This window comes from Oculina patagonica, chromosome 14 (assembly GCF_052425735.1).
Source record: "Oculina patagonica isolate OP01 chromosome 14, crgOcupat, whole genome shotgun sequence".
Lineage (NCBI taxonomy): Eukaryota > Metazoa > Cnidaria > Anthozoa > Scleractinia > Oculinidae > Oculina > Oculina patagonica.
Window position 1 is genome coordinate 3,985,539 of NC_135771.1, and position 23,123 is coordinate 4,008,661.

The following is a 23,123-nucleotide window of genomic DNA, read 5'->3' on the forward strand; positions in this document are numbered from 1 at the left end:
ACAGCATATTATTCGTCAACTTTTTATCTTACTTTTTTTTCTCTACTTTGAGAGCTTTTGCCTACCGGCGACATTTACTGAAACCTGATCGCGTCCATCACTGAACGTGGCGCCAAAAATTTCTTAATGAAATTACTCCCAGATCAGTAGAGTGAGAACTGAAAGAGGGAAATAACTCACAAATAGAGAAATAAATTGTGTTTACTTTCTTACAACTGAAAGAGCCAGAGAAAACGACTTATAAAAGCGTTTCACAGATATTAACTTGCAGAAAGACAGTACCAATTCGGGTGCACGCGCTCGAGTTGAATAGAAGCAAAATGGCGAAACATTTACCGCAAAACTTTCTTCGCATACAAAGGTTGTTAGAAGTTCTGCTTTTTAACTCAAAAGGTATTGCTACAGCATTTTGATCATTGAGAAAACAGATTGCTAAAGCATTTCCACAAAAAGGAGAATAAGCAAGGAAATTGTTACGGTAAAGATAATGTAAGGGGTCAGCCTTTATCAACAACAACAACAATAGGGGAATGGGAAAAGTTTCAGTTTATGTTGGTCATTGCTTTTATTGATTTGGTGGCTCCTAAAGGAGCCGTTGCTTTGTGAGGGATGTAATCCACTTATGCTCGCTCTCCGCGGATTCGGCGGGCCAACTGAATGTCCTTGGGCATGATGGTGACGCGCTTGGCGTGGATGGCGCACAAGTTGGTGTCTTCAAACAGACCAACAAGGTAAGCCTCGCTAGCTTCTTGAAGAGCCATCACAGCGGAGCTCTGGAAACGCAGATCGGTCTTGAAATCCTGAGCGATTTCTCGCACAAGACGCTGGAAGGGCAGCTTGCGGATCAGCAGCTCGGTGGATTTCTGGTAACGACGGATCTCACGAAGAGCGACTGTACCAGGCCTGTAACGATGAGGTTTTTTGACTCCACCGGTGGCAGGAGCGCTCTTACGAGCAGCCTTTGTGGCGAGCTGTTTTCGTGGAGCTTTTCCACCAGTTGATTTACGTGCAGTTTGCTTTGTACGAGCCATTTCGAAATTCACGAGAATATAGAACAAGAACTATTTTCCGTTTAGTGTTCGGCGCGTTCATAAAACAATTTATACCTTGGCGGGCTTAACGTTGATTGGTTGAAAAGGGAGCGATTTCATTGGTTGACAAACATACTATACAAAATTTATATTCACAATTCGATCCGACGAAGGCATTTTTCCATGATATCCGTGAAACACTCATTGATGGTTTATTTTTAGGAAAGCTATACAAGCGTCTTAGTCTCTCTTTTTATACTTTTTCATAAGAGGGGAAAGTTTGTCTGTTTTTAAACATCTCTTAGCTGATTGAGCCAAAAACCGTTTGTGGCGCCCAGACCACGCGTTTTTTGATCGGTTAATAAAGGAATAATGAAATATGCATGATGTGGTCTCTGTTATCTTTGTTCGACCAATGGAAATAATTCTACGTTTCCTGAGAGGTCGTTCATCTGCCTATAAATAGAAGAAACGGCGGTTCAGTCAGTTATTAGTTACTTTAGTAGCAAACAACATGTCTGGTCGCGGTAAAGGAGGCAAAGGTCTAGGAAAAGGAGGCGCCAAGCGTCACCGAAAGATCCTTCGTGATAACATCCAAGGCATCACCAAGCCAGCCATTCGTCGTCTTGCTCGCCGTGGCGGTGTCAAGCGAATCTCTGGTCTGATCTACGAGGAGACTCGTGGTGTTCTCAAAGTTTTCCTTGAGAACGTGATCCGTGATGCTGTGACGTACACCGAGCACGCCAAGAGAAAGACTGTGACAGCCATGGATGTGGTGTACGCTCTGAAACGACAAGGCCGTACTCTGTACGGATTTGGCGGTTAGACTGCACTGCCAACACAAACAAACGGCTCCTTTAGGAGCCACCAAATCTCTCAAAAGTCATGATCAATAAAATTGTGTTTCCCAATAATCCGGCTTCGTTAACGTTATATGCTGTCATGGAAAGGCAACAAAGGAAGTCAGTGTTCTCTCCTGCAAATAATTTTTGAAATAACTCCAATCAGTGGTAAGTTCGAAACGCAAAGAATAAAACTAACTCCTACGCAAACCTTAGACGCGCATTTCTAAAGAGGTATTCCAACAGTTCTACTGTCACAGTTTTACAACCTCCGCTACGATGAACAAGTATTTGATCTTAATGGCATCACGCACAAATTCACCTGCACTTAAGGAATACCATGCACCCTTTGCTCCAAACATATTCCAATAGCATAAGATATTTTGTCCTGATTTGGTGTTACAAGCTATTGTCTTTTCGAACGAAAATCTAGAAGTGCAAGATTTTGGTATAGTTTTCATCACTTAAGTGAACAAATTGTCTGACGCCGTTTATTTCAATGGACTTAAAAAATTGGAACGTCTAAGTTAGAACTTTTTGGTGGCAAGCAAGTTCGTTAGAACCAAACAGTGCTATCGAATTTTAAGTTAGGCGCCTTTTCAAACATTAGCGCATCCGCGCGCACTGTCGCGTGAACTATATTAGCATGATAAAGAATAAAAGCGAACTGAATTTCAATTTGCATTTGTTAAGACAATGTTGACACGAGAACTGAATAAATAATAAGTTGGATATTTAAACGGCGGGAAAGAACAAGTTAAAACCGACTCTACCTTGCGAGCGGTAAAACGACGAGAAAAAAGACAGTAAAATTGGGGTAGGACTCTACTTTTGCACTGCCGCATAAGAAAAGACGGCAGTTCTAAACGTTTGCTTAGAACTGTGTGGATGACAAGGCAGAAAGACTCGATCATTCGAATTAAAGATTTCAGGATCATTGCTAATAAGCCTGTGCGATCTAAAGAAATTAAAGTTAAAAATGAAGAAAATGTTTTTGTTGATCGTGACTTTTATAATATTTGGTGGCTCCTAAAAGAGCCGTTTTTGTAGATAAAAGCTTATTTAAGCTTTTGATTTCTTCTCGGTCTTCTTGGGCAGAAGTACAGCCTGGATGTTGGGAAGAACGCCTCCCTGTGCGATGGTGACACCGGCGAGCAGTTTGTTCAACTCCTCGTCATTGCGCACAGCCAGCTGAAGGTGACGGGGGATGATTCTTGTCTTCTTGTTGTCACGAGCAGCATTGCCCGCCAACTCGAGGATCTCAGCGCTCAAATACTCAAGCACAGCAGCCAAGTACACTGGAGCACCGGCGCCAACACGCTCTCCATAGTTGCCTTTGCGGAGAAGACGATGGATACGACCAACTGGGAACTGAAGCCCTGCTCGGGATGAGCGGGTCTTGGACTTGGTGCCCTTAGCTTTTCCTTTACCGCGACCAGACATGTTGTGTTTGGATTGCCTTCACGAAATATGTAGAAGATTAGATAAAATGATGAAGACCTTGAAATTTATAGCTTATTTTTTATGCAAGAAGGATCGAAAAGCACCAATCAAAACTTTGTTGATTGATAGCATTTCAAAGAACCTTTGTATTGTCAAACATACAATAGAATATTGACCTCGAGGGTTAGTACAGTATTAAAATAGCATGTAAGGCTGACCAATCAGTGAGCACAAATTTCGATCCGTATGTTAATTGATCTTTTAGTCACTCTACTATAAATACAAGATTCATCGAGTTGTCAGGCATTCATTTCTGATCTACAGACATGGCACCCAAAGTTGCAGGAAAGAAAGGCGAGAAGAAAGCCGGTAAGGCAAAGGCCGCGGCTGGTGAAAAGAAGAAGAGAAGGGGAAAGAGAAAGGAAAGCTATGCTATCTACATCTACAAGGTGTTGAAGCAAGTTCACCCTGACACTGGTATCTCCAGCAAAGCCATGGGCATCATGAACTCGTTCGTCAACGACATCTTCGAGCGCATCGCCACCGAAGCTTCCCGCCTTGCCCACTACAACAAGAAATCAACCATCAGCTCCCGCGAGATCCAGACCGCCATCAGGCTGCTTCTGCCCGGTGAACTGGCCAAACACGCCGTCAGTGAAGGAACCAAGGCTGTGACCAAGTACACCAGCAGCAAGTAAACTCACTTTGTGGGTTTCCCGCCAAAACAAACGGCTCTTTTAGGAGCCACCAAATCTTATAAAAGTCAATGACCAATACAGTTTGTTCTCTAAGAGGCCCAAGCTAGTCATTTAGTTCAGGTTTTTAATAATTCTTCAAGTCTTTTGCAACATAGAGATGGCTAATCGCTTTCCGATAAGAACTGATGAAGGCATTTATGTCTCCCTCGCCCCAAGCCCCTGGTCTTTACACTCGGCGTTCTCTGCGCTAATCCTGTTTTACACGCTGCTTCCCGGTTGACCGAACGCGAGAAACAGGCCAGTCGGAAGAACACGAAATTTAAAATTTTGCCGAAAATTAATTTGTGTAATGTGTTGTTATTGCAATTTATAAATACATTTCAAAAGTTACCACGTGATATAAGCGAAAACATTAAAACTGAAGACACTATACTTGATACAATTAGGATAAAAAATTATAAACTGGATAAAAATTAAGCTCAGACCGGATCGCTTTTTTTTAGCGCTAAAAGGAAGTGGAAGCCAGTAGCCGAACAAAACCGGTTAATGATATTTGATTTCAAGACTTGTTTTTTAAATTTTCTGTTCATAATAAATTCAAGCCAGCGTAGATTTCCTTCACTCGGCTTAACTCATTCTTCAAACTCATGTTGTAATTGCCAAATTTTATACCCCCACTCCCTCCCCCCCCCCCCCACTCTAACTTAACCCTTCCTAGTTGCAGCCCCTGAAGAAGGTTAGTTTTGTATAACCAGTATATTGGGCAATAAAATTATCCTTTTTAGCTGTGAAGGATTCAGCCTTGCATTTGGTTTTACCTTATTAGTTTTCCTGTTTCCCCACTTCTACACTACCCTCTTATTCCTATTCACTTACTCCAAACCCCCACCCGTTATTATCTCCCAATATCAACCGTTAACATTTTAGTCTGCGTCGAGCAAAGTGGCTGCATACAGCCAGAGCTTATCCCGGTTTCTGTAGCATTTAATAATCGACTAGGAATATTTCTACTCCACCAGGATGGGATGCTAGACCATCGCAGTGTTACATTTATACACCTGGCCCCAGTTTTTCAAAGGGTGGATAACGCTATCCACCGGATAAATCACTATCCAGTGGATAGCGAAGTAGGTTTTAAGGCAGTTATCCAATGGATAGCGATTTATCCGGTGGATAGCGTTATCCACCCCTTGAACGACTGGGCCCTGGGTGAAGAAAGGCACTATGAGAGTAAAGTGTCTTGCCCAAGAACACAATCACCCGATCCGGAGTCCAGCGCACTAACCATTAGGCCACCGCGCCTCCCATTAAATATTAAAACTCCCCAATGTTCTCCACGTTCCGTCTCCCCCTCAATCTATCTCGTGTTACTCTTATCCAGCCCCATTCCCCGCCATGTTATCTGTTGCCCCTTACTCCGCCCTATTACTCATATTCTCCAATCTCACCAACTCGAGCAGTCAAGTGTTTCATTGTTTTTCCAAGTCCACACGAACTTCCCCTTAGACTACTGCTATGACTACCAATCCCCCTAGATTACAGAAACTACACGTCTTTAGAAAAAGAAGTCTAAAACTATTAGCTGTTGAAAACATTCGACATAACAGTATTGGTCCCAGGCTTGCCTCGGCCAAATTATTTATTATTTCGTTCGAATTCGTGAAAAAGGGTTTTCTTTAACAATACTTTGAGCTAAGCACTGAAAACATTGTGCGAAAATATTACTCGTGAAACAAGATAAAACTGGATTATGGAAAACTGAAGACCTCAAAACTGAACTACGCGCTTCCCAGAGCATCTACATGTCTAAATGTTGTTCAGTAAATTTTTATCGACAAATCTTGTGTTTACTGTTGTTAGTTCGAATTTTATTTTTCAAAAGTTATTAAACATTGTATTCTCATTACACTCGAGCAGTGTTTGCACCTTTCTTTATTAAAACTAACTCAAGTCTGTAGCTATGTTCAGTACAATGTTTCTTCTCGAAATGGTAAATATGATAGAAGCAGAAGTCTATGATATTACAATGATTATAAGAACTTCTGGTAAAAGCTACAACGCGAAACATTATTTCCGTCTTTCCTTCCTTATATGTACACATATATTATATTGACTTGGCATCGTATATTGTAACATAAAAACTTGAAACTGTTCACATAAATTAAAAGGAAAATGTATCATAAACGACGTGAATATGCGCAGTACAACTGCGGCTATCAAAAGAAACTTTTGGAATATAACACTATACTATACTATATACTATACACTATACTATACTATACAAACTCTTTACGCACGGAAGTAAGGCAGTCAACACTTAAGAAAAGGAGAACGCTGACAGGGGGAGAAAGTGTTGACTTTCCAGAGCCAGAGGCGGCAGAGCGTTTTGGGACGTGTGTGTGTGTGTGTGTGTGTGTGGGGGGGGGGGGGGGGTAGTATGAGGGGGCTAAGACTGTCCCAAAAATACTCGGCATTTTTTCATATTTGGAGCTCTTGGAGCAACTTTTTTTCCGTTCTGGCATCTTTTTGTTTTCTGAGCAGTTTCCAGACCGAAGATTTTCGAAGATTCTCAGATGTCATTAAAGATGTGAATATTGTTCATCGTGGTGTAAGGGGGATAGGTAATGAACATATTTGGATTCTCAGATTGTTTTTCGAAGGCCATATGAACGTCTCCGGTCATTTCTCAAACTTTTCCGAAGATAAACGAAGTTTCCCGAAGACTTCCAAGGAAGTTTCAAAGATGTTTGAACTCACTCACAAGACGGAATACCTTGACAAACCAATTTTACGCTGCGCTCGCGATATTTTCGACACCAAAACGTGGGAGAGGGCGGTTTGAGCATCCCAAAACATTTTTGTTTGGGGGGGAGTGCCCCCCCCCTGCTCCGCCGCCTATGCCTTCAGTGGTAAAAGTTGGATTGCATCTATTGCATATGTAAGTTCTAGATGCATGCATGCGGCAACTTCCCATTATAAAGGCTGATTTCATGTTCAACCACTCAATAACAAATTACTTCTTTTATAAGACATTTATTTTTCTTTAGGCCCTCTCATACACTGTAGTTTAATGAATGGAAATGATATAACAACTTGACTTGCTAATTATATTAACTAACCTTTCCCTTATAGCTACGTTTTAGGCTTTAACGTCTCAGCTTGATATAATTTCTATTTCAGTCATAAATGGAGCAAAGATACAATGCTTGTTGAGCCTCATTCAAGGCCAACAACAGATCAGATACATATTTAGTTTTTTAAATATTAATCGATTAGTTCTTTACTAAAGTTTATATTTCTCGTTTATGAAAACATTGTGTGCCCTCTTTTTAAGAACGTTGAATACCCATAGATTTTGGAGAAATAATTAAAATTAAAGGTTTTTTAAAAACTATTTTTATGTATTCTTATGATAAAATAGATGTTATCATAAAAATAGGATCCTTATAATCAACCATAATTGTTATTTTCAACTACTCTAAAAATCAAATTGTTTTTATGCCATAATAAGCAACATAACTTCTATACCCATATATCTTATCTTATATATCTCATATATTTTTTGTTTTCTAGAGGCCTTTTTATCGCTTAGCAGGTTATCCCCCAATGTGCCAATATTAGTTCAAAAATATTTTCAGTTTGGGATTTTGATTCTGCGTCAGTTTCCAGAGGCGTGTGTCCCAACCAGTAAAGGTAGATGAGGTCTTCAATTCGGTATCGGTTTTTGCACCAAGTGTGTTTGTAGTACCGTATTGCTGTTTGCCATAGCTATTGTCTATTCTGCTATAGCGATAATTATAATTTTCTCCGACTAATCCACCCACTCTGTCACTTCCTGAAACCTGTCCTATGGCATAACATTTTGTAATCGTACCCCAATTGTATCCCACTAACCCGCCAATATACTCCTTGCCTGAAACATTGCCTGTCGCATAGCTATTGTTTATTTTAACACTACCAGAATGACCACCACCACCACCACTAATGCCCACTAAGCCTCCTATGTAAATCCACCCTGAAACATTGCCTGTCGCATAGCTGCTTAGGATCGTGCCAGTAAAGTCTCCCACCAAACCTCCTATATAAATTCTTATTCCTGAAACAGTGCCTGTCGCATGGCACCTTTGGATGGTGCCTCCATATGAAGCTCCAACCAATCCCCCAACATAGGATCGTCCAGAAACCTTTGCTGTCGCATAGCTATCAGTGATTCTACTATCTGGTTCACCATTGCCAACTAAACCTCCTACAGAAAATTTTGTGCCTAAAACTTGTCCTGTGGCATAGCTATTGTCTATTCTGCCATAATTCCGTCCGACTAATCCACCCACTCCGCTTCCTCCTGAAACCTGTCCTATGACAAAGCATTTTGTAATTGTACCTTGATTTCTTCCCACTAACCCGCCAATATACAACACCCCTGAAACATTGCCTGTCGCATAGCTATTGTTTATTTTAACATGGTGTCCAGAACCACTAAAGCCCACTAAGCCTCCTATGTAACGGCGCCCTAAAACATCGCCTGTCGCATAGCTGCTTAGGATCGTGCCATAATGGCCTCCCACCAAACCTCCTATTTGATTTGCTGTGCCTGTGGTTTTTCCTATTCCTGAAACAGTGCCTGTCGCATAGCAGTTTTGGATCGTGCCTTGATATAATTTTCCAACCAATCCTCCCACAGCGGATTGTCCAGAAACCTTTGCTGTCGCATAGCTATCAGTGATTCTACTATCTGTGTCACTCAAGCCAACTAAACCTCCTACGTAATCATATGTACCTAACACTTGTCCTGTAACATAGCTATTGTATATCCTGCCATAATGATGTCCAGCTAATCCTCCTATAAATGATGTCCCCTTAACTGATACGTTTTCAAGTCTTAGGTTTTTCACTTGTCCAGTTCTTTCGATCCCCTTAAACAACCCTGTGTTACCACTCCAATGAGTCCCATTGATCTTCAAATTCAGAATCTTTTTATTGTTCCCATCCAAAATCCCTTCAAAACGTGGCAAAGGAGCAAAGTTAGCAATAGGAGATAGGTCGATGTTTTGGGTGACTATAAAATATTTGCCTGTATTGTTTTTCCATATGCCTCGTAGTTTTTGCAAGTCGACGATGCTTGCAATTTTATAAGGGTCGTGACTTGTGCCTTTCCCAGGTCCATCCGTAGCGATACTTCGGCTTGTCACAGGTTTAATGAGTGAAAGTGCTTTGGTACCAGGGGAAGAACAAGCACCGGATTTCATGGCTGCAATTTCTTGAGTGATCTGAGTTTTCTTTTGTTCAAGCTGCTGGATCTTTGCAGTACACTCCAGTTGGCTTGGGGTTGGATCAACTGCCTTTACTGACATTCGAAGAGCTAGAAGTAATGGAAATAAGTGTGATAGATATTTTATGCCTGGTGAATAACTCTGAGTACATTTCAAATTCTTCATTTGTAACTGTCTCTTAGACAGACTGTCCAATAATCTGGTTGTATAAATTAGGGTGAATGATTTGATTATCGAACTACGAGTGCCGAACAGTTCGATTCGGGACATAAGGTGTACAATGGTCTCATAGTGATTTTGTTATGCGCGAGAATCGAGTCTGGAAATTTTTGCGTGATTTCTTTCGATCACTTTTTCGCTAAAAGAAGTCTGACTGGGTACATGGAATAGAGGTTCGATATATTGTTGAGTCAAGAAACTGTACGTGATCAAACAGTGTGAAATCCCGATTTCTTGAACCTCATGATAACTCAAACCAAAAGTCATTCTCCCTCCTCAAACACTGTAATTTTACCCTAATTTCTCGAAATACACTCTTTTTTTTTATAAGAATAACAAAATGTTTTGTGAAACATTTGAGAAGAAAAATAAGCGATAAACAGTTTAGCACGCACAGAATTCTGTGCGTGCTAAACTGTTTATTTAAAATCTTAATATGCTAATATATTATCACACCCTAGATCACTATATAAGCCTAAACTCCGTATTATAATTTTAACTTGATAATGATGATATGGCGTCATCGAAACGTCGTTCTATTTTCCTATCGCTTATTTTTCTTCTCAAATTTTTATAAGAACCTTTTTATAAGAACGTCGAGGCTGAAAAAAGGCCAAAATTTAAGAACATCCTAAAAACGTACCCAAGGATGAAATTTGGTTAACTGACAAATTTTATTTTCCTATTTGTTGTAAGTGACAAATATATGTACGAAATGAATACATCTTCATTCCAATCCTGAACCGAGTAACCAACATTGTCATCACTCATTGTTGACGTGAACATGTACATTTAGGTTAGGAATGAATTTACTGCAATACCACTTTGTTTATAAAATTTAAAAAATAAGAACATTTAAAGATCATTATTGGCTCAAATCTTCGAAAAAGTTAAGAACGGTCATTCTCAGTCAAAAGATAAGACGTAAAAAAGAGTGTATCCAAATGTAGAGTAGAGAGAGAGAGAGAAGTATTAAAAATATATCATTCGAGCTGAATTAATGACTTCGGCACTGATGCAAAGCTGACCATAATTTGCAACAAAGATCTAAATTGACTTACTTTGTCATGACTCATTGTTGACGTGAACATGTACATCTAGGTTAGGAATGAATATGCTGCGATACCACTTTGTTTTTAAAATTTAATAATAAGAACATTTTAAGAACATTATTGACTCAAATCTTCGAAAACGTTTAGAACGTTCAGCCTCGGCCGACAAATAAGAAGTTTTTATATATAAAAAAGTGAATCCAAATGAATAGTAGGGACTGAGAGAAGTATAAAAATATATCATTTGAGCTCATTAAAATTTACCTTTGTTCTTTTTGTTCGTATCTGCCATCGCTTTCACGAAAGTCAACACAACGACTAGGAAAATAATTTCCTTTAAACGCATCTTGCTTTTCTTATGGATCACAAACTTGGCTGGCTGACCTAGAATGGAGAAAAAATAACAAGTTAAAGTTGCATTTTTGTTAACAGAAGAAATAATTGTCCAGAGTTTATTTTAGATGTTTACGTGTCCAATTTTTTAAATGCAACAACTAAAAGTATCATGTTATTCGTTTCTAATGAGAACGTCCAATTTTTAGTCTCCGCTGTCACTAGACCTTCTTCCTTTTTAAAGACTTTTACAACACAATATACAACACATTGTATAATAACCTGAATTCTACACGCATTTTAATTGGTTCTTACTTGTGATCTATAAGAGTACAGACACATAGATGACGTCACGCGGTAGTGTGACTCGCGCCCGTGATCAGAGTTCATAGTCCAAATCAGAGTTGTCGGAAAAGTTTTTTAAACTCGCGGGGCCACAACAAAGCAAAAAAGTTAAGTCACCCTAAGTCGTTCTAAGTTGTTTTATATATAGTATAGATATTTTCTGTAACAATGCTTTATGGTGTACCATGATGATTCCCATGTACATGTATACCACAACTGTACTTAGGTCGGTCAAAAAATTGCCTTAAGTCGCTCAAAATCGCCCAAAGTCGCCTAAAATCGCCTTAAATCGCCCAAAATCGCCCGTAATTTCGGACAAAGTCGCCTTTAGTCGCCCAAAGTTACGGCGACTTTGGGTCCCAGAGTAGGCCTACAATGCAACACGTTTGGCAGTCTCCTTTCATATTTATTGCGAACATTTCGACGTCGCACGGTTTTAATTTTATCTAAAACGTACTTTGGCCGGGACAAGTACCACATTGACAGCCGACTGTTAAAAGAAAACTTTAAAACTTTTACGTCAGTGATTTACGATGACAAAGTTTCTCAAATAGTGCCTCGAAAAGAAAAAATTCAGTGATTTGGACGTAATCAAACTTTCTGTTGAGGAAAATATTTCACGAAATAGTGCCGCGAAAAGAAAAATAAACGACATTTTAATTTTAATTTGAAATGGCACTACTTTGTGAAAGATTTCTCGGACAAAGGAGAAAAAGACCGCAAGCCACGATATGAAACTTTTGATATATCGGTTTGGTTAGTACATTTTTGTTAAAGACTGGAATATAAGCCATCGGAAGAATTGTTTGCGTGCTCCCTGCAATGCATCGTGTGTGACGTCGTTGACATTTTCCAAAAAGGCTTTTAAAGTCGTCCTTGTCAATTTAAAAAATCTATCAATCACCTAAAGAGAAAAAAATAAATTAAAAATCAAACTTTCTGTTGAGGAAAATATTTCACGAGTATATTCGTAGACATCTAAAATTTAAGTCAAACAATCGGTCGTTTGGAGCAAGAAATGGCGATAAACTGCCGTACGGGAGTCCTGTATGAGGGTCGCGTACGCATTTGCGCGCGGGGGGCCGCAAAAGCCTATATATTACATATTATATACACAGTATTCGACCACTGAAAAAGGGGACATTATAAAGCGATGAAGTGACGGTTCGTGTTTGGAGTCCTTTGACTTTCAACGCACAAGCTTTAACCATGCAAATTAATTGTGGACAGGAAGCACATCTGCTACGTATGATCTGTATATTCATAGGCCGGACGACCTAGGCATCTTGTGAATATAGATCTCGCATACCTCGCACAATACTAGCCTACATAGCAAGTCAAGAGCAGCGGGGATGTTCCTCATAATATTTTATTGCCTATTATGCCTACAATCCAAACTTCTCTTCTTTAAAATGAGGAAACTTTGCTTATCAAGACACGTCCAAATCACTGAAGCAACGAACTTGGTAAAAATGGTGCGTCTTCATGGGCTTCCAAATACCCTTTTTTAATCGGGCCTTCCCTTCTGGTAACAAAGCGGCTATGTTACAAGAAAGATGTGCAAGAGAATCATAACTATATGTATCTCAATAATTTTGAGACTTTTATTAAACGGGCAGACAGCTCAAGGATAAAGTGACTATGAATCCGCACGATCCACAAACAGTAACAGTTAGTGACAAATAGAAAAAAATATTAGAACATAGGCTTATTGGGAGAGAAGGGAAAATTTTAACTACAAAAATCGATTGACCATCCATGTACATATCAAAACAGAATAGAAATATCAACAATGATTAAACTTTCGTAAAAGCGTTTTTTCGGAATGCTAGGGTTTTTTTTTGATAAACAGAGTTCAAGAAGACCCGAAAGGGGTAAAATTGCAATTGAAAAGTCTTTTCTAAACGTATATCTTACCTAATAAATCATGAAGCGGGAAAATACCCGGGTTTCCTTACTGCCAGAATCCAAGAGGTAGAATTTTTCATTGAATTTGAAGATAAACCATTTCATTTTATTATCAAATTTATTTTCCCTGCGGCTCACCTATGAGTGAAATATGTTTTGCAATCTTATTATTTTTTTAAACGAAATGGAACAGTTTTCAGTGAGAATTTTCCTCGTGTTCTCATTTGGCAATATCCACGAAAAAGCGAGAAACTTTATTACGTTGCTGACTCACCACAATGTAAGTTTCTTGTTTAGTTTTCCTCCTTCTTCTAAGCCTTCGTTACTGGTTAGCTCACTGTAGCAAACTGAATGTGATCGGTGGCTTTCTGTAATTTACGAGGTTGTAATTATCAAAGATAAGATATATAACTGAAACCTATCAAGTAGGAAAATTGATTTTAAGTGCTGCTTACAACTATCAAGACTTGCTGGCGCCAGCAGAACCTGGAGACAGAGCATGCCCAGTTGCATCCATCTTGGGTGGTCATCTTAATATTTATGATAACGTGACTTTTCGCCAAGTTAAAATGGAGCAAATTTTAAATTGTTATAAAAACTTCAACTGTAAAAACAGTCTGAAAGAGTGTACATGCTATTAAACAATCATTACAGTCTTCCCTTTTAGAACTCGTTTAGGGTTAATGCAGTAAAAATGACGCTGAATTTGCAATTTTTAAACAAAAGACGACAAAGACTACGAGAAAGAGATGACGAAACAGGTTTGTTATTTGTTACCTAGGAAAGTGATTGTTCAGGAGGAGAATGCTTTTGTCGATATTGGATCAGTTTAAAGATAACAAAACGTGACCATTTAAAAGCACTTAGTAAATGAGAAAAGCAGTTAATGTCAGCTGAAAAGACGTTTCAAGCAAACACTTTCTCTAACAGGCGAAACGCTTTATCGAAATGGCTTTTTTATGGCCCAATTGCGTGTTTACTTTCCCAATACTTTACAAATACTTTTTACGAAACAGACGTAAATTTGTATCGAAATGATTCTCATTTAGCACGCACCAACTGTTTACCCATTTAAAGTCACGAAACAAAACGCAATCAATATTCTTTATCTGACGAAAACGAGTTCTAACTAAAAACAATAAGCTGGTTGTTTGAAAAAAGTTCTTTTGAGAAACTGGGAAGATTTTTGTCATGATCACTAGAAATATTGGTTTTCAGTGATATAGAGTCGAAGAATGCTTTTATCGACATTTGTTCAGTTTAAAGAGAACAAAACGTGACCATTTAAAAGCACTTAGTAAATGAAAAAAAAAAAACATTTAATGTCAGCTAAAAAGACGTTTCAAGCAAACACTTTCTCTAACAGGCGAAACGTTTTATCGAAATGACTTTTATATGGATGTTCACTTTGACTAGCACTTTACAAATACTTTTTACGAAATAAACGAAAATTTGTATCGAAATGATTTTCATATAGCACGTAGTGGTAGTAATTATTTTACCGAAAAAATATGAAATAGGCGGCTAAAATGGCATTAAAGTGATATGGACAGGGACGGCGGAGCAGTTTTCCAGGTTGGGGGGGGGGGGGGGGGGGCTGACTAGTGACTTTAAGTGGGGGGGCTTAAGAGATTCTTCTCTTACTAATAATTCTTTTTTTTTTTTCGGAAAGCCCCCCAGCCCCCCCCCCCCCCGGCTCCGCCGTCCCTGATGTAAGGCTAGTTACAAATATCCAGTTTTGCCGGCGGTTGCAGAACTTCTTCGTATTTATTAAATGTAAAATATTCGCTAAGTTAAAAACTAAAGCTACAAAAAAGCAACAGCCAGAGAGAGTATATTTTTTTTTATCAATTTTTCCTTTAAATTGGAAATAAAGTACCGGACTAACTCTGCGTATGGAAAATATCGCTCATAGTTAAAAATATTAAACAAGGACGACAAAGACCACGATGTAGGGATTACGAAGAGGACGTAATTTCTGAGTCTCCGAAGAGGGCCAAGCCAAATGCGAACTCACTTGTAAATTTAGCGCCCTAAACATTGCCTTGAGCCATATAAAGTTGTTTTAAAGCAAAGGTATGGCTGGAAAAGGAAAAGGTAAAAAGGAGAAACGAGCCAGATCGAGAAGTTCAACCGGTGATGAACTTCGACCAAGATGGCTCTCTACAAAGCACTTGTAAAAAAAAGACGCTGAGAAAAGTGTGGAAATTGCAAGCCTAAAAGCCTTCCTCCAGGAAGCAAGAGATAATTTAAAAACTCTCAACAAAAAAGTAGTTGCCCGGGAATCTTAAATTCAGTTCACAAAAAAGGAACAAGATGAGGTTAATGGCCGTTTGGCGACGTGCGGAAAGGAGCAGATAAGACAAGATCTCGAACGAGTTGACTTGTAAAACCGTAGACGCCCGCCCCCCATCCTTTTGTCACCCTTTATCATACATTAATTTTAAGGTAATTTTCTGACAATGAGGTGGGTAATCATTTTCCGGGGAATATTGAGTTGTTTCCTCGGGTCGGAACCCTGCGGGGACAATAAACAGCATGACGTTTCACAAGGGTTTTTTTCTTTTACCTTTTCTACCTTTTTAAGAGAATGCTCATTCACAAGGTCCACAAGATGCGCCTAGAACGCCAAGGTAAAGATATTAAGTGAATCATTCAAAGCAGAGCAAATTTTAATTAGTTTTAAACGATTTATTGAATACACATGCGTCATGGGATATTACCATGATTATAAGAATTTCTAATAAAAGCTACAACGTAAAACACTATTTCCGTCAACAGTGGAACCCCGATATAACGATATTCCCGATATAACGATGAATATTCTATGTCCCGGCAAAAGTTACAGTAAACTGTATGGGACGGAACCCCGATATAACGATCCTCGATATAACATTATTGGAGTTTGTTAAATCTTTACAAGGTGTTGAGGGGAAGAGAAGAAATGAAAAGGGGTAATTTAGACTTTGTGTTTATTTCAATGTATTGAGCTGGTATAGGAAAAGGTGATGAAAACTTAAAAATTAGAAAACCACATAGGAGTTTAATGGGAGAGTAAGGTTTTAGAAATGTGCTTAATTTTTTTTATGCACCCCCAAATTCATGCATGCATGCGGCAACTTCCCATCATAAAGCCTGATTCATGTTCAACCACTCAATAACAAATTTCTTCTTTTTCAGACATTTATTTTTCTTTAGGCCCTGTCATACACTGAAGTTTAATGAATGGAAATGATTTAACAACTTGACTTGCTAATTATATTAACTAATCTTTCCCTTATAGCTTTATACATTTTAGGCTTTAACGTCTCAGCTTGATATAATTTCTATTTCAGACATAAATGGAGCAAAGATACAATGCTTGTTGAATCTCATTCAAGGCCAACAACAGATCAGATACATATTTCTTATTTAGTTTTTAAAATATTAATCGATTAGTTCTTTACTAAATTTTATATTTCTCGTTTATGAAAACATTGTATGCCCTCTTTTTAAGAACGTTGAATACCCATAGATTTTGGAGAGATAATTAAAATTAAAGGTTTTTTTTAAAAACTATTTTTATGTATTCTTATGATAAAATAGATGTTATCGTAAAAATAGGATCCTTATAATCAACCATAATTGTTATTTTTAACTACTTATAAAATCAAATTGTTTTTTATGCCATAACAAGCAACATAATTTCTACACCCATGTATCGTACCTTATATATCTTATATATATTTTGTTTTCTAGAGGCCTTTTTTATCGCTTAGCAGGTTATCCCCCAATGTGCCAATATTAGTTCAAAAATATTTTCAGTTTGGGATATTGATTCTGCGTCAGTTTCCAGAGGCGTGTGTCCCAACCAGTAAAGGTAGATGGGGTCTTCAATTCAGTATCGGTTTTTGCACCAAGTGTGTTTGTAGTACCGTATTGCTGTTTGCCATAGCTATTGTCTATTCTGCTATAGCGATAATTATAATTTTCTCCGACTAATCCACCCACTTTGTCACTTCCTGAAACCTGTCCTATGGCATAACATTTTGTAATCGTACCCCAATTGTATCCCACTAACCCGCCAATATACTCCTTGCCTGAAACATTGCCTGTCGCATAGCTATTGTTTATTTTAACACTACCAGAATGACCACCACCACCACCACTAATGCCCACTAAGCCTCCTATGTAAATCCACCCTGAAACATTGCCTGTCGCATAGCTGCTTAGGATCGTGCCAGTAAAGTCTCCCACCAAACCTCCTATATAAATTCTTATTCCTGAAACAGTGCCTGTCGCATGGCACCTTTGGATGGTGCCTCCATATGAAGCTCCAACCAATCCCCCCACATAGGATCGCCCAGAAACCTTTGCTGTCGCATAGCTATCAGTGATTCTACTATCTGAGGAACTCGTGCCAACTAAACCTCCTACAGAAAATTTTGTGCCTAAAACTTGTCCTGTGGCATAGCTATTGTCTACGCGACGCGACGCGCGAGGGTGTCTCGGCCTCGCGTGTCGCGTTTTGTTAAGCGAGATGATTTTTTCCCCTGAGGAAAAAAAAACTTAGGGACTACTCCAGTCTCGTCACATTTCAGATAGTGGAAGTACTTTAAAACTATTGCGCACAATGTTTCAGATAGTGGACACAAGTTGAAAGACACTTTAAATGCTAAAAGTTAAATTGCGCACACTGTTCCGAGTGTTCCGGACAGTGGAAACACGTTGAAAGACAGTGAAAATGCTTAAAAGTATTGCGCACAATGTTTCAGATAGTGGACATACGTTGAAAGACAGTAGAACTGCTTAAAATTACTGCGCACATTGTTTCAGATAATGGACACGCGTTAAAAAACACTGGACATCTTTGTGCGTAATGATTTATACTTACTTTGCCTTCTTTTTCTTCTCCTTTGTTTTACTCTTTTCATCCTGAATTTCTTCTTCACTCTTTTCACCTGGAGATGCTATTTCTTGGCAGTCAACAGACAGCATTTCGTTAAAACGCGAAAAGGGTGCCAAATTTTCGCGATCGAGAAATATATCGGAGATAACTTCGCCGACTCTTTCCTTCGTCAAACTTCCGCCTAGCGTTTTAAACAGCCGCTGTTTTGGTTTAGCAAACAGCAACACCGGAATGTTGTCGGGAAAGATGCCAAAAACTTCGCCATATTCAGGATGGCAAGACGCGTTGACCCAGAGATAGTGTAGAGGTTTATCTGCAAGACGTGAAATAATCATGAAACCTTAGTTACGCAGACAAACTTCTCCCTAAGTTTTCACCTATTGCCTCCTCCAAAAGACTTGACCCATTTTGAGAGCACTGGGATAAGATATTTAGATTTTGAGTTTAACGCCCATATCATTTTGGTACAGTATATTTCTATTCCCTTATCAAGATATCTCCACCGGGCTCACAAACTAGCGTTTTTAATCAGGATTCCAAGTTTGGGCTCCAGGACACCCGCCCCCCCCCCCCCCCCCCCCCCCAAACGGGGCCCCACGCACTGCGGAGAGGGCTCCAAGCAGCAAAACAGTGGGACTCCAGGCTCCACAGCGAAAATGTTACGGCTCCCGACTCCGGCCACCATCCCCATTTGGGACCCTGTTAAGGCATAAAATAAATCTTATAGGAATAAAATGCTTAAAAAACAGCTTTACCTTTCATTTCCGGCATTTTCTGTAGTTCTTTAAACAACTTTAACGCCTTCTTGACCCCTTTCTTCTCCTTGCCATCAACAAAGTAGATCAAACACAAACCAAGTGCGGAATCTGTACACATTCTTTTATGATTCTTGAATGTAATTTCTTTCTCCTTAGCCTTGTCTTCATCTTCTTGAAAACTACCCTCAGACTCCCTATCTAGTACCTCTTTGACATCTTCTACGAAAAATTCCCTCAAGCCAACTTTTCCTTTGAATTTTTTCGCATCGGGGTGGTCTAGGTAATGTTTCTCGTGGACGGAGAAGAAAAATCTTGTCAAGTTAAGGTACGAGATTTTACCATACTCTTTTGTATCATAATACACTGAGCTAAACGTGATCCTTGCTTTATCAGCGCTCTCTGTTGCAATCATGACCAGGATCGCTGGAAGCTTTCTCACTTGGAAATTGTGCTTTATCTCTTGACTTGGCTTATTCAGAACACCAAAGTTGAAAAATTTGGAGTATTTTAGAGCTATGGCACGGATTAGAGGTGATGTGTCGGATTTTTCTGAAAGAGACAATAAAGAAAAATAATTACCATCAGAATTGCACATAAACAAAATGTCTATTTATCATCAAAACTCTGCATATTTCAAGCGAAGCTCCCTTTAAGTTGAGTTGCACTCGTTGAGCTCTCATGAGCTTTGATTGGTTCAGAGAACTGAAAAATCGTGTAACATCTAACCAATCAGAGACAACGTGCCATTTTTAACCAATCAGCAAACCTGAAACCAATCATGACACGGCAGGCGTGCGCTTTCCCGCGTTTGGCGGCGGTTGCACGTTCTTGCTTCGCGTTCTGATTGGCCTATTGTGGTATTTGGGTTTGTTGAGATTGGTCGGTATGATTCCTTTAGCTTTTGTTTTACCACAGTCATTCTATTTCCGGTTCCGTTTAAGGTGGCTGATAACAGTTTTAGGCATTTTCAAGTCCTTATACTTTGATAGTTCATTACTACAATTCTTTATCAGTTCCCATTTGATTAATGGTATGACAAAAATTGCTCAATCATTGGTCGACAAGTTGTGACCATTTTATTGACATTAATATTTCAAAATATAAGGTGGCGCTGATCCACTCTGACAGAATCTTTTTAAACTTTGCCAAAAGTTGTATTATGGCATACTGATCATAACTTAACAATAAAAAAATGCAGGTCACCGAGTTCATTTTTGAGATATTAGCATTGGAGGCTAAAATCAATAGTGTTTTTAACAGGCTATACTGTTGCTATGGTAACATCTTGTGTCAAGAAAATGATCACAACTTGTCGACCAATGATAGGGCATTTGTTTCATACCATTTTTGTAATAGCAGTTGATAAAGTTGTTGTAGTACTGAACCATCAAAGTATAAGGTCTGGAAATTTACTGAAAACAGTTATCAGCCACCTTAATTTGATTACACTCCGGATTTTTTCTTCCCAAAACTGAAAATCATTAACTGTTACCTGTTAGTAGCAAGACTGGCATTTGTAGAGGCTTAGCTGCGTATCCTCGCTGCACGCACTGCTGTAGTTCCTCCATTGTTTTAATCTTGCAGGTTTCATCCGGCAGACTCTCCAGGGCAACATTTTCAGCTTCTGAGCGAGATTTAACGTCCTTCTTTTCGGCTGATTTTATTTTGTAGCCACCATAAGGAAACACGCGGGCGACTGGGTACTTTTTATTCTTCTGAAGAAAGCCCTAGACATTTAACAGGAGTAGGTATTAAATGAACAATAGGGTCGCGAGTTGAAAACAAATTTAAGTATCCGAACGATCAAGTCTTACGGTGCTAAAATATTTTCTCATTCTCACATAATTTCGCGAGTACTAAATTTCGCGATTTTGAAAAAATTACGAAATTTAAACTCGCGAAATATAGACACGAAAAGTTTAAATTGCGAAATTTAATGCCGTTTGATATCAATAAAATAATAAAATTCAATGTGCTTTATTACAGTTATTCCAACAAGTCTCAGCTTCATGTTTAGGAGTTTTTTGTTCGATTTTTTTTTCGTCAGTTATCTTCCACTGCATCACTCTCACTGTACAAACTGTCCTCTGCAGCTAAGTTCTTCAAAATCTCGCTTGTGCAGTCGTAGATGACATGTACCAATCGGGTATCTTAACTGTGGAATACCTTATGCTTTTTTTTGTTTAGCTTGTTTTGTTTGCTGTTTTTTACGATGACGATCATATTAATTATGTTGTTTTCAGTTTGAGGTCAAGGCTACATATTGAAGAATAGAAAAAAATCGCGAAATTTAATACACTCCAATTCTACTTCCTCTCAAAATCGCGAAATTTAATACTCGTGAAATACGGCTCTTGATTTTTCGCGAAATTTAGTGAGAATAAGGAATTTCATCTTAAATTTATTTAACTCTTAAATTTCCAAAATGATGAACAACTAATTTCTCTTTTTCAATTCAATACAGCGCCAAGCGGACAGTTGATGAGAAGAAAAAAAAAAACCATCAACTAAAAGAAATGCATAAAGAAATATATATTTCATATATTTTTTGCGTAGAGAAGAAAACTTAAATTATAAGAGAGAGATAATTTGGCCTTTTATGGACAGTACCCAGCTAAATGAGAAATTCAGCAACTACGATCAATAGAATCCTTGCTCATAAAGACCTTAAAAAATAATTGCACAAGAAGCCACAACTCTCACCTTTCTGTTCAAGAACGCACCATCTTTTTTAGGATCGATTATTCCTACTCGCACGAACATTCCTCTTAGGTTAAACTCGGTTTCTTTCCATTCATCCAGAGAAACCTTTCCAGCTCCTTTGACCGCCACAATCCAGGCATCTTTGTCTCCGTCTATCACCAAACTTTGATAATTATCAGCAGTGATTTCTACCAGTTCATGTTTTTTCGACAAGGCGAGTTTAACGATGAAAAATAAACCGAAAAATAACGTTTGAAAACTCGGTAAAAAATTCATCCTTTTGAAACAATTACCGATAACAGGTGTATTAAATGTATCGGCTTTAAATATTCGTGCTCGAATTAGAATTCTGACACTGAAAACCTCAACTAATTAGCTACAAAGTAACAGTTTCTTTCGACCCTAAACCAAAAACAAGAAATTGCCGTTTCAGCTGAAGGTTTAGCTAGCTACAGTTTTAGTCTGACTTTCAAACGGCTGCACGAAAGAAAATGGAGAGCCTTTTGATAAAAGGTTTTTTGAAAGCAAGTCTCATTACGTGGCATCAGATAGGTTTACAACAGTTAATCAGCTGATTAAATAGTTCATGAATTAATTAATGAGCGGTGAATTGTTCGGCGTTTTATACCGTTCCACGTCAGGCTATAACTAACGTCGCTGCAACATGAAACAACATAACAAATATAAGTAACTTTTTATTTTAGCAGAAAAACCCTTGTTTAAGTCAGTGGGATGGTGAGACCGAATAAAGTTATTACAATTTAAGGTAATTATAAATTTTAAGGCGACTATTGTTGAATACACTGAATAAAGTAAAAAAGAATATGAATATTGATTACATTGTTCTTTTTAGGACTGAAGCGTAATAATTTTAATGCTTTTAATTTGAACTTTTTGAGTTATGCACTGTATATCTTGTTGTTCGAGGCATAGTGTAAACGGAGAAAAATTAGGGGAAATTCATTAGTGGAAAAAGAAAGTCGCAAAGACAAAGACTAAGCAGGAACGATTAAATGCGAAGCGCATTTTCCTTTTTTTTTCTCTTTTTACCAATCTGATATGCGAATACTACTCGACCTGGTATTAGACATATCTGCCTGAGCCGTACAGTGTGATAAATGTCTTCACCTATTTATGATGAGATGGTACGCGCGCTATAATTAATCAATTTTACGGGCCGTTTTCAATCTTCAGTTCGGCCCGCTTCACGCGCGCTATCTTGACTTGAAATGTTTTCTTTCTCCAGACCGAAACATACAATAAGTATTTAACCTTGATTTCTCTGTCCGTACTGTAAGACATGAATTATGGTCCAAGAGGCCCACTTTTTCAAGGATCTCGGATGTGTGGGGAAAAGGAACGACATCTACATGAAGATAATATTGTGTCTTCGAGACGACTAATAATAATAATATAATAATAAATAATATTTTTCCTCGGCAGGGTTACTTGACGTCACTTACCGTAATGATTCGATTTAGCGCCCGGAGCGCTTATTTACTTTTATACATTTTTAGCATTTAAAGTCTCATTTGGGGTTGCACACATAGAAACATACAAATATGTTCTATTTTTTAAATAGTGTTTTGGTATCTTGTGGATTTCAAAAAGAGCTTGAGCCATGCCCAGATTG

General features: G+C 38.5%; 5 protein-coding genes and 1 pseudogene across 5 annotated transcripts; 2 read left to right on the plus strand and 4 right to left on the minus strand.

Moving 5' to 3' along the window:
* Positions 1-568: 568 nt before the first annotated feature.
* Positions 569-1,064, minus strand: LOC144638485 (histone H3). Its single transcript, XM_078497682.1, has one exon. The coding sequence runs from the start codon at positions 1,029-1,031 to the stop codon at positions 621-623; it is 411 nt and encodes a 136-aa protein (XP_078353808.1). The 5' UTR covers positions 1,032-1,064; the 3' UTR covers positions 569-620.
* Positions 1,065-1,355: 291 nt separating this feature from the next.
* On the plus strand, positions 1,356-1,939 carry LOC144638365 (histone H4). Its single transcript, XM_078497588.1, has one exon. The coding sequence runs from the start codon at positions 1,546-1,548 to the stop codon at positions 1,855-1,857; it is 312 nt and encodes a 103-aa protein (XP_078353714.1). The 5' UTR covers positions 1,356-1,545; the 3' UTR covers positions 1,858-1,939.
* A 962-nt stretch (positions 1,940-2,901) lies between these two features.
* Positions 2,902-3,324, minus strand: LOC144638343 (histone H2A-like). Its single transcript, XM_078497571.1, has one exon. It carries the CDS (start codon positions 3,314-3,316, stop codon positions 2,936-2,938), a length of 381 nt encoding a protein of 126 aa, XP_078353697.1. The 5' UTR covers positions 3,317-3,324; the 3' UTR covers positions 2,902-2,935.
* Positions 3,325-3,609: 285 nt separating this feature from the next.
* LOC144638350 (histone H2B pseudogene) lies at positions 3,610-4,069 on the plus strand (annotated as a pseudogene).
* Positions 4,070-7,273: 3,204 nt separating this feature from the next.
* On the minus strand, positions 7,274-13,479 carry LOC144638152 (uncharacterized). The gene is made up of 3 exons (XM_078497351.1): positions 13,416-13,479; positions 10,820-10,939; positions 7,274-9,373 (listed from the first exon to the last, which is right to left on the minus strand). Exons 2-3 carry the CDS (start codon positions 10,899-10,901, stop codon positions 7,632-7,634), a joined length of 1,824 nt encoding a protein of 607 aa, XP_078353477.1. The 5' UTR covers positions 10,902-10,939; positions 13,416-13,479; the 3' UTR covers positions 7,274-7,631.
* A 4,490-nt stretch (positions 13,480-17,969) lies between these two features.
* Positions 17,970-22,143, minus strand: LOC144638430 (putative protein disulfide-isomerase DDB_G0275025). Its single transcript, XM_078497629.1, has 4 exons — positions 21,491-22,143; positions 20,280-20,514; positions 18,785-19,336; positions 17,970-18,342 (listed from the first exon to the last, which is right to left on the minus strand). The coding sequence occupies exons 1-4, from the start codon at positions 21,764-21,766 to the stop codon at positions 18,011-18,013; spliced, it is 1,395 nt and encodes a 464-aa protein (XP_078353755.1). The 5' UTR covers positions 21,767-22,143; the 3' UTR covers positions 17,970-18,010.
* Positions 22,144-23,123: the final 980 nt, after the last annotated feature.

Coding starts and splice junctions, on each gene's coding strand:
- LOC144638365 (XM_078497588.1), top strand. CDS start 1,546: ATGTCTGGTCGCGGTAAAGGAGGCAAAGGTCTAGGAAAAGGAGGCGCC.
- LOC144638485 (XM_078497682.1), bottom strand. CDS start 1,031: ATGGCTCGTACAAAGCAAACTGCACGTAAATCAACTGGTGGAAAAGCT.
- LOC144638430 (XM_078497629.1), bottom strand. CDS start 21,766: ATGAATTTTTTACCGAGTTTTCAAACGTTATTTTTCGGTTTATTTTTC. Junction 20,515..21,490: donor GTGCGTTCTTGAACAGAAAG/GTGAGAGTTGTG, acceptor TTAAATGTCTAG/GGCTTTCTTCAGAAGAATAA. Junction 19,337..20,279: donor GCCAGTCTTGCTACTAACAG/GTAACAGTTAAT, acceptor TGTCTCTTTCAG/AAAAATCCGACACATCACCT.
- LOC144638152 (XM_078497351.1), bottom strand. CDS start 10,901: ATGCGTTTAAAGGAAATTATTTTCCTAGTCGTTGTGTTGACTTTCGTG. Junction 9,374..10,819: donor TACGAACAAAAAGAACAAAG/GTAAATTTTAAT, acceptor CATTACTTCTAG/CTCTTCGAATGTCAGTAAAG.
- LOC144638343 (XM_078497571.1), bottom strand. CDS start 3,316: ATGTCTGGTCGCGGTAAAGGAAAAGCTAAGGGCACCAAGTCCAAGACC.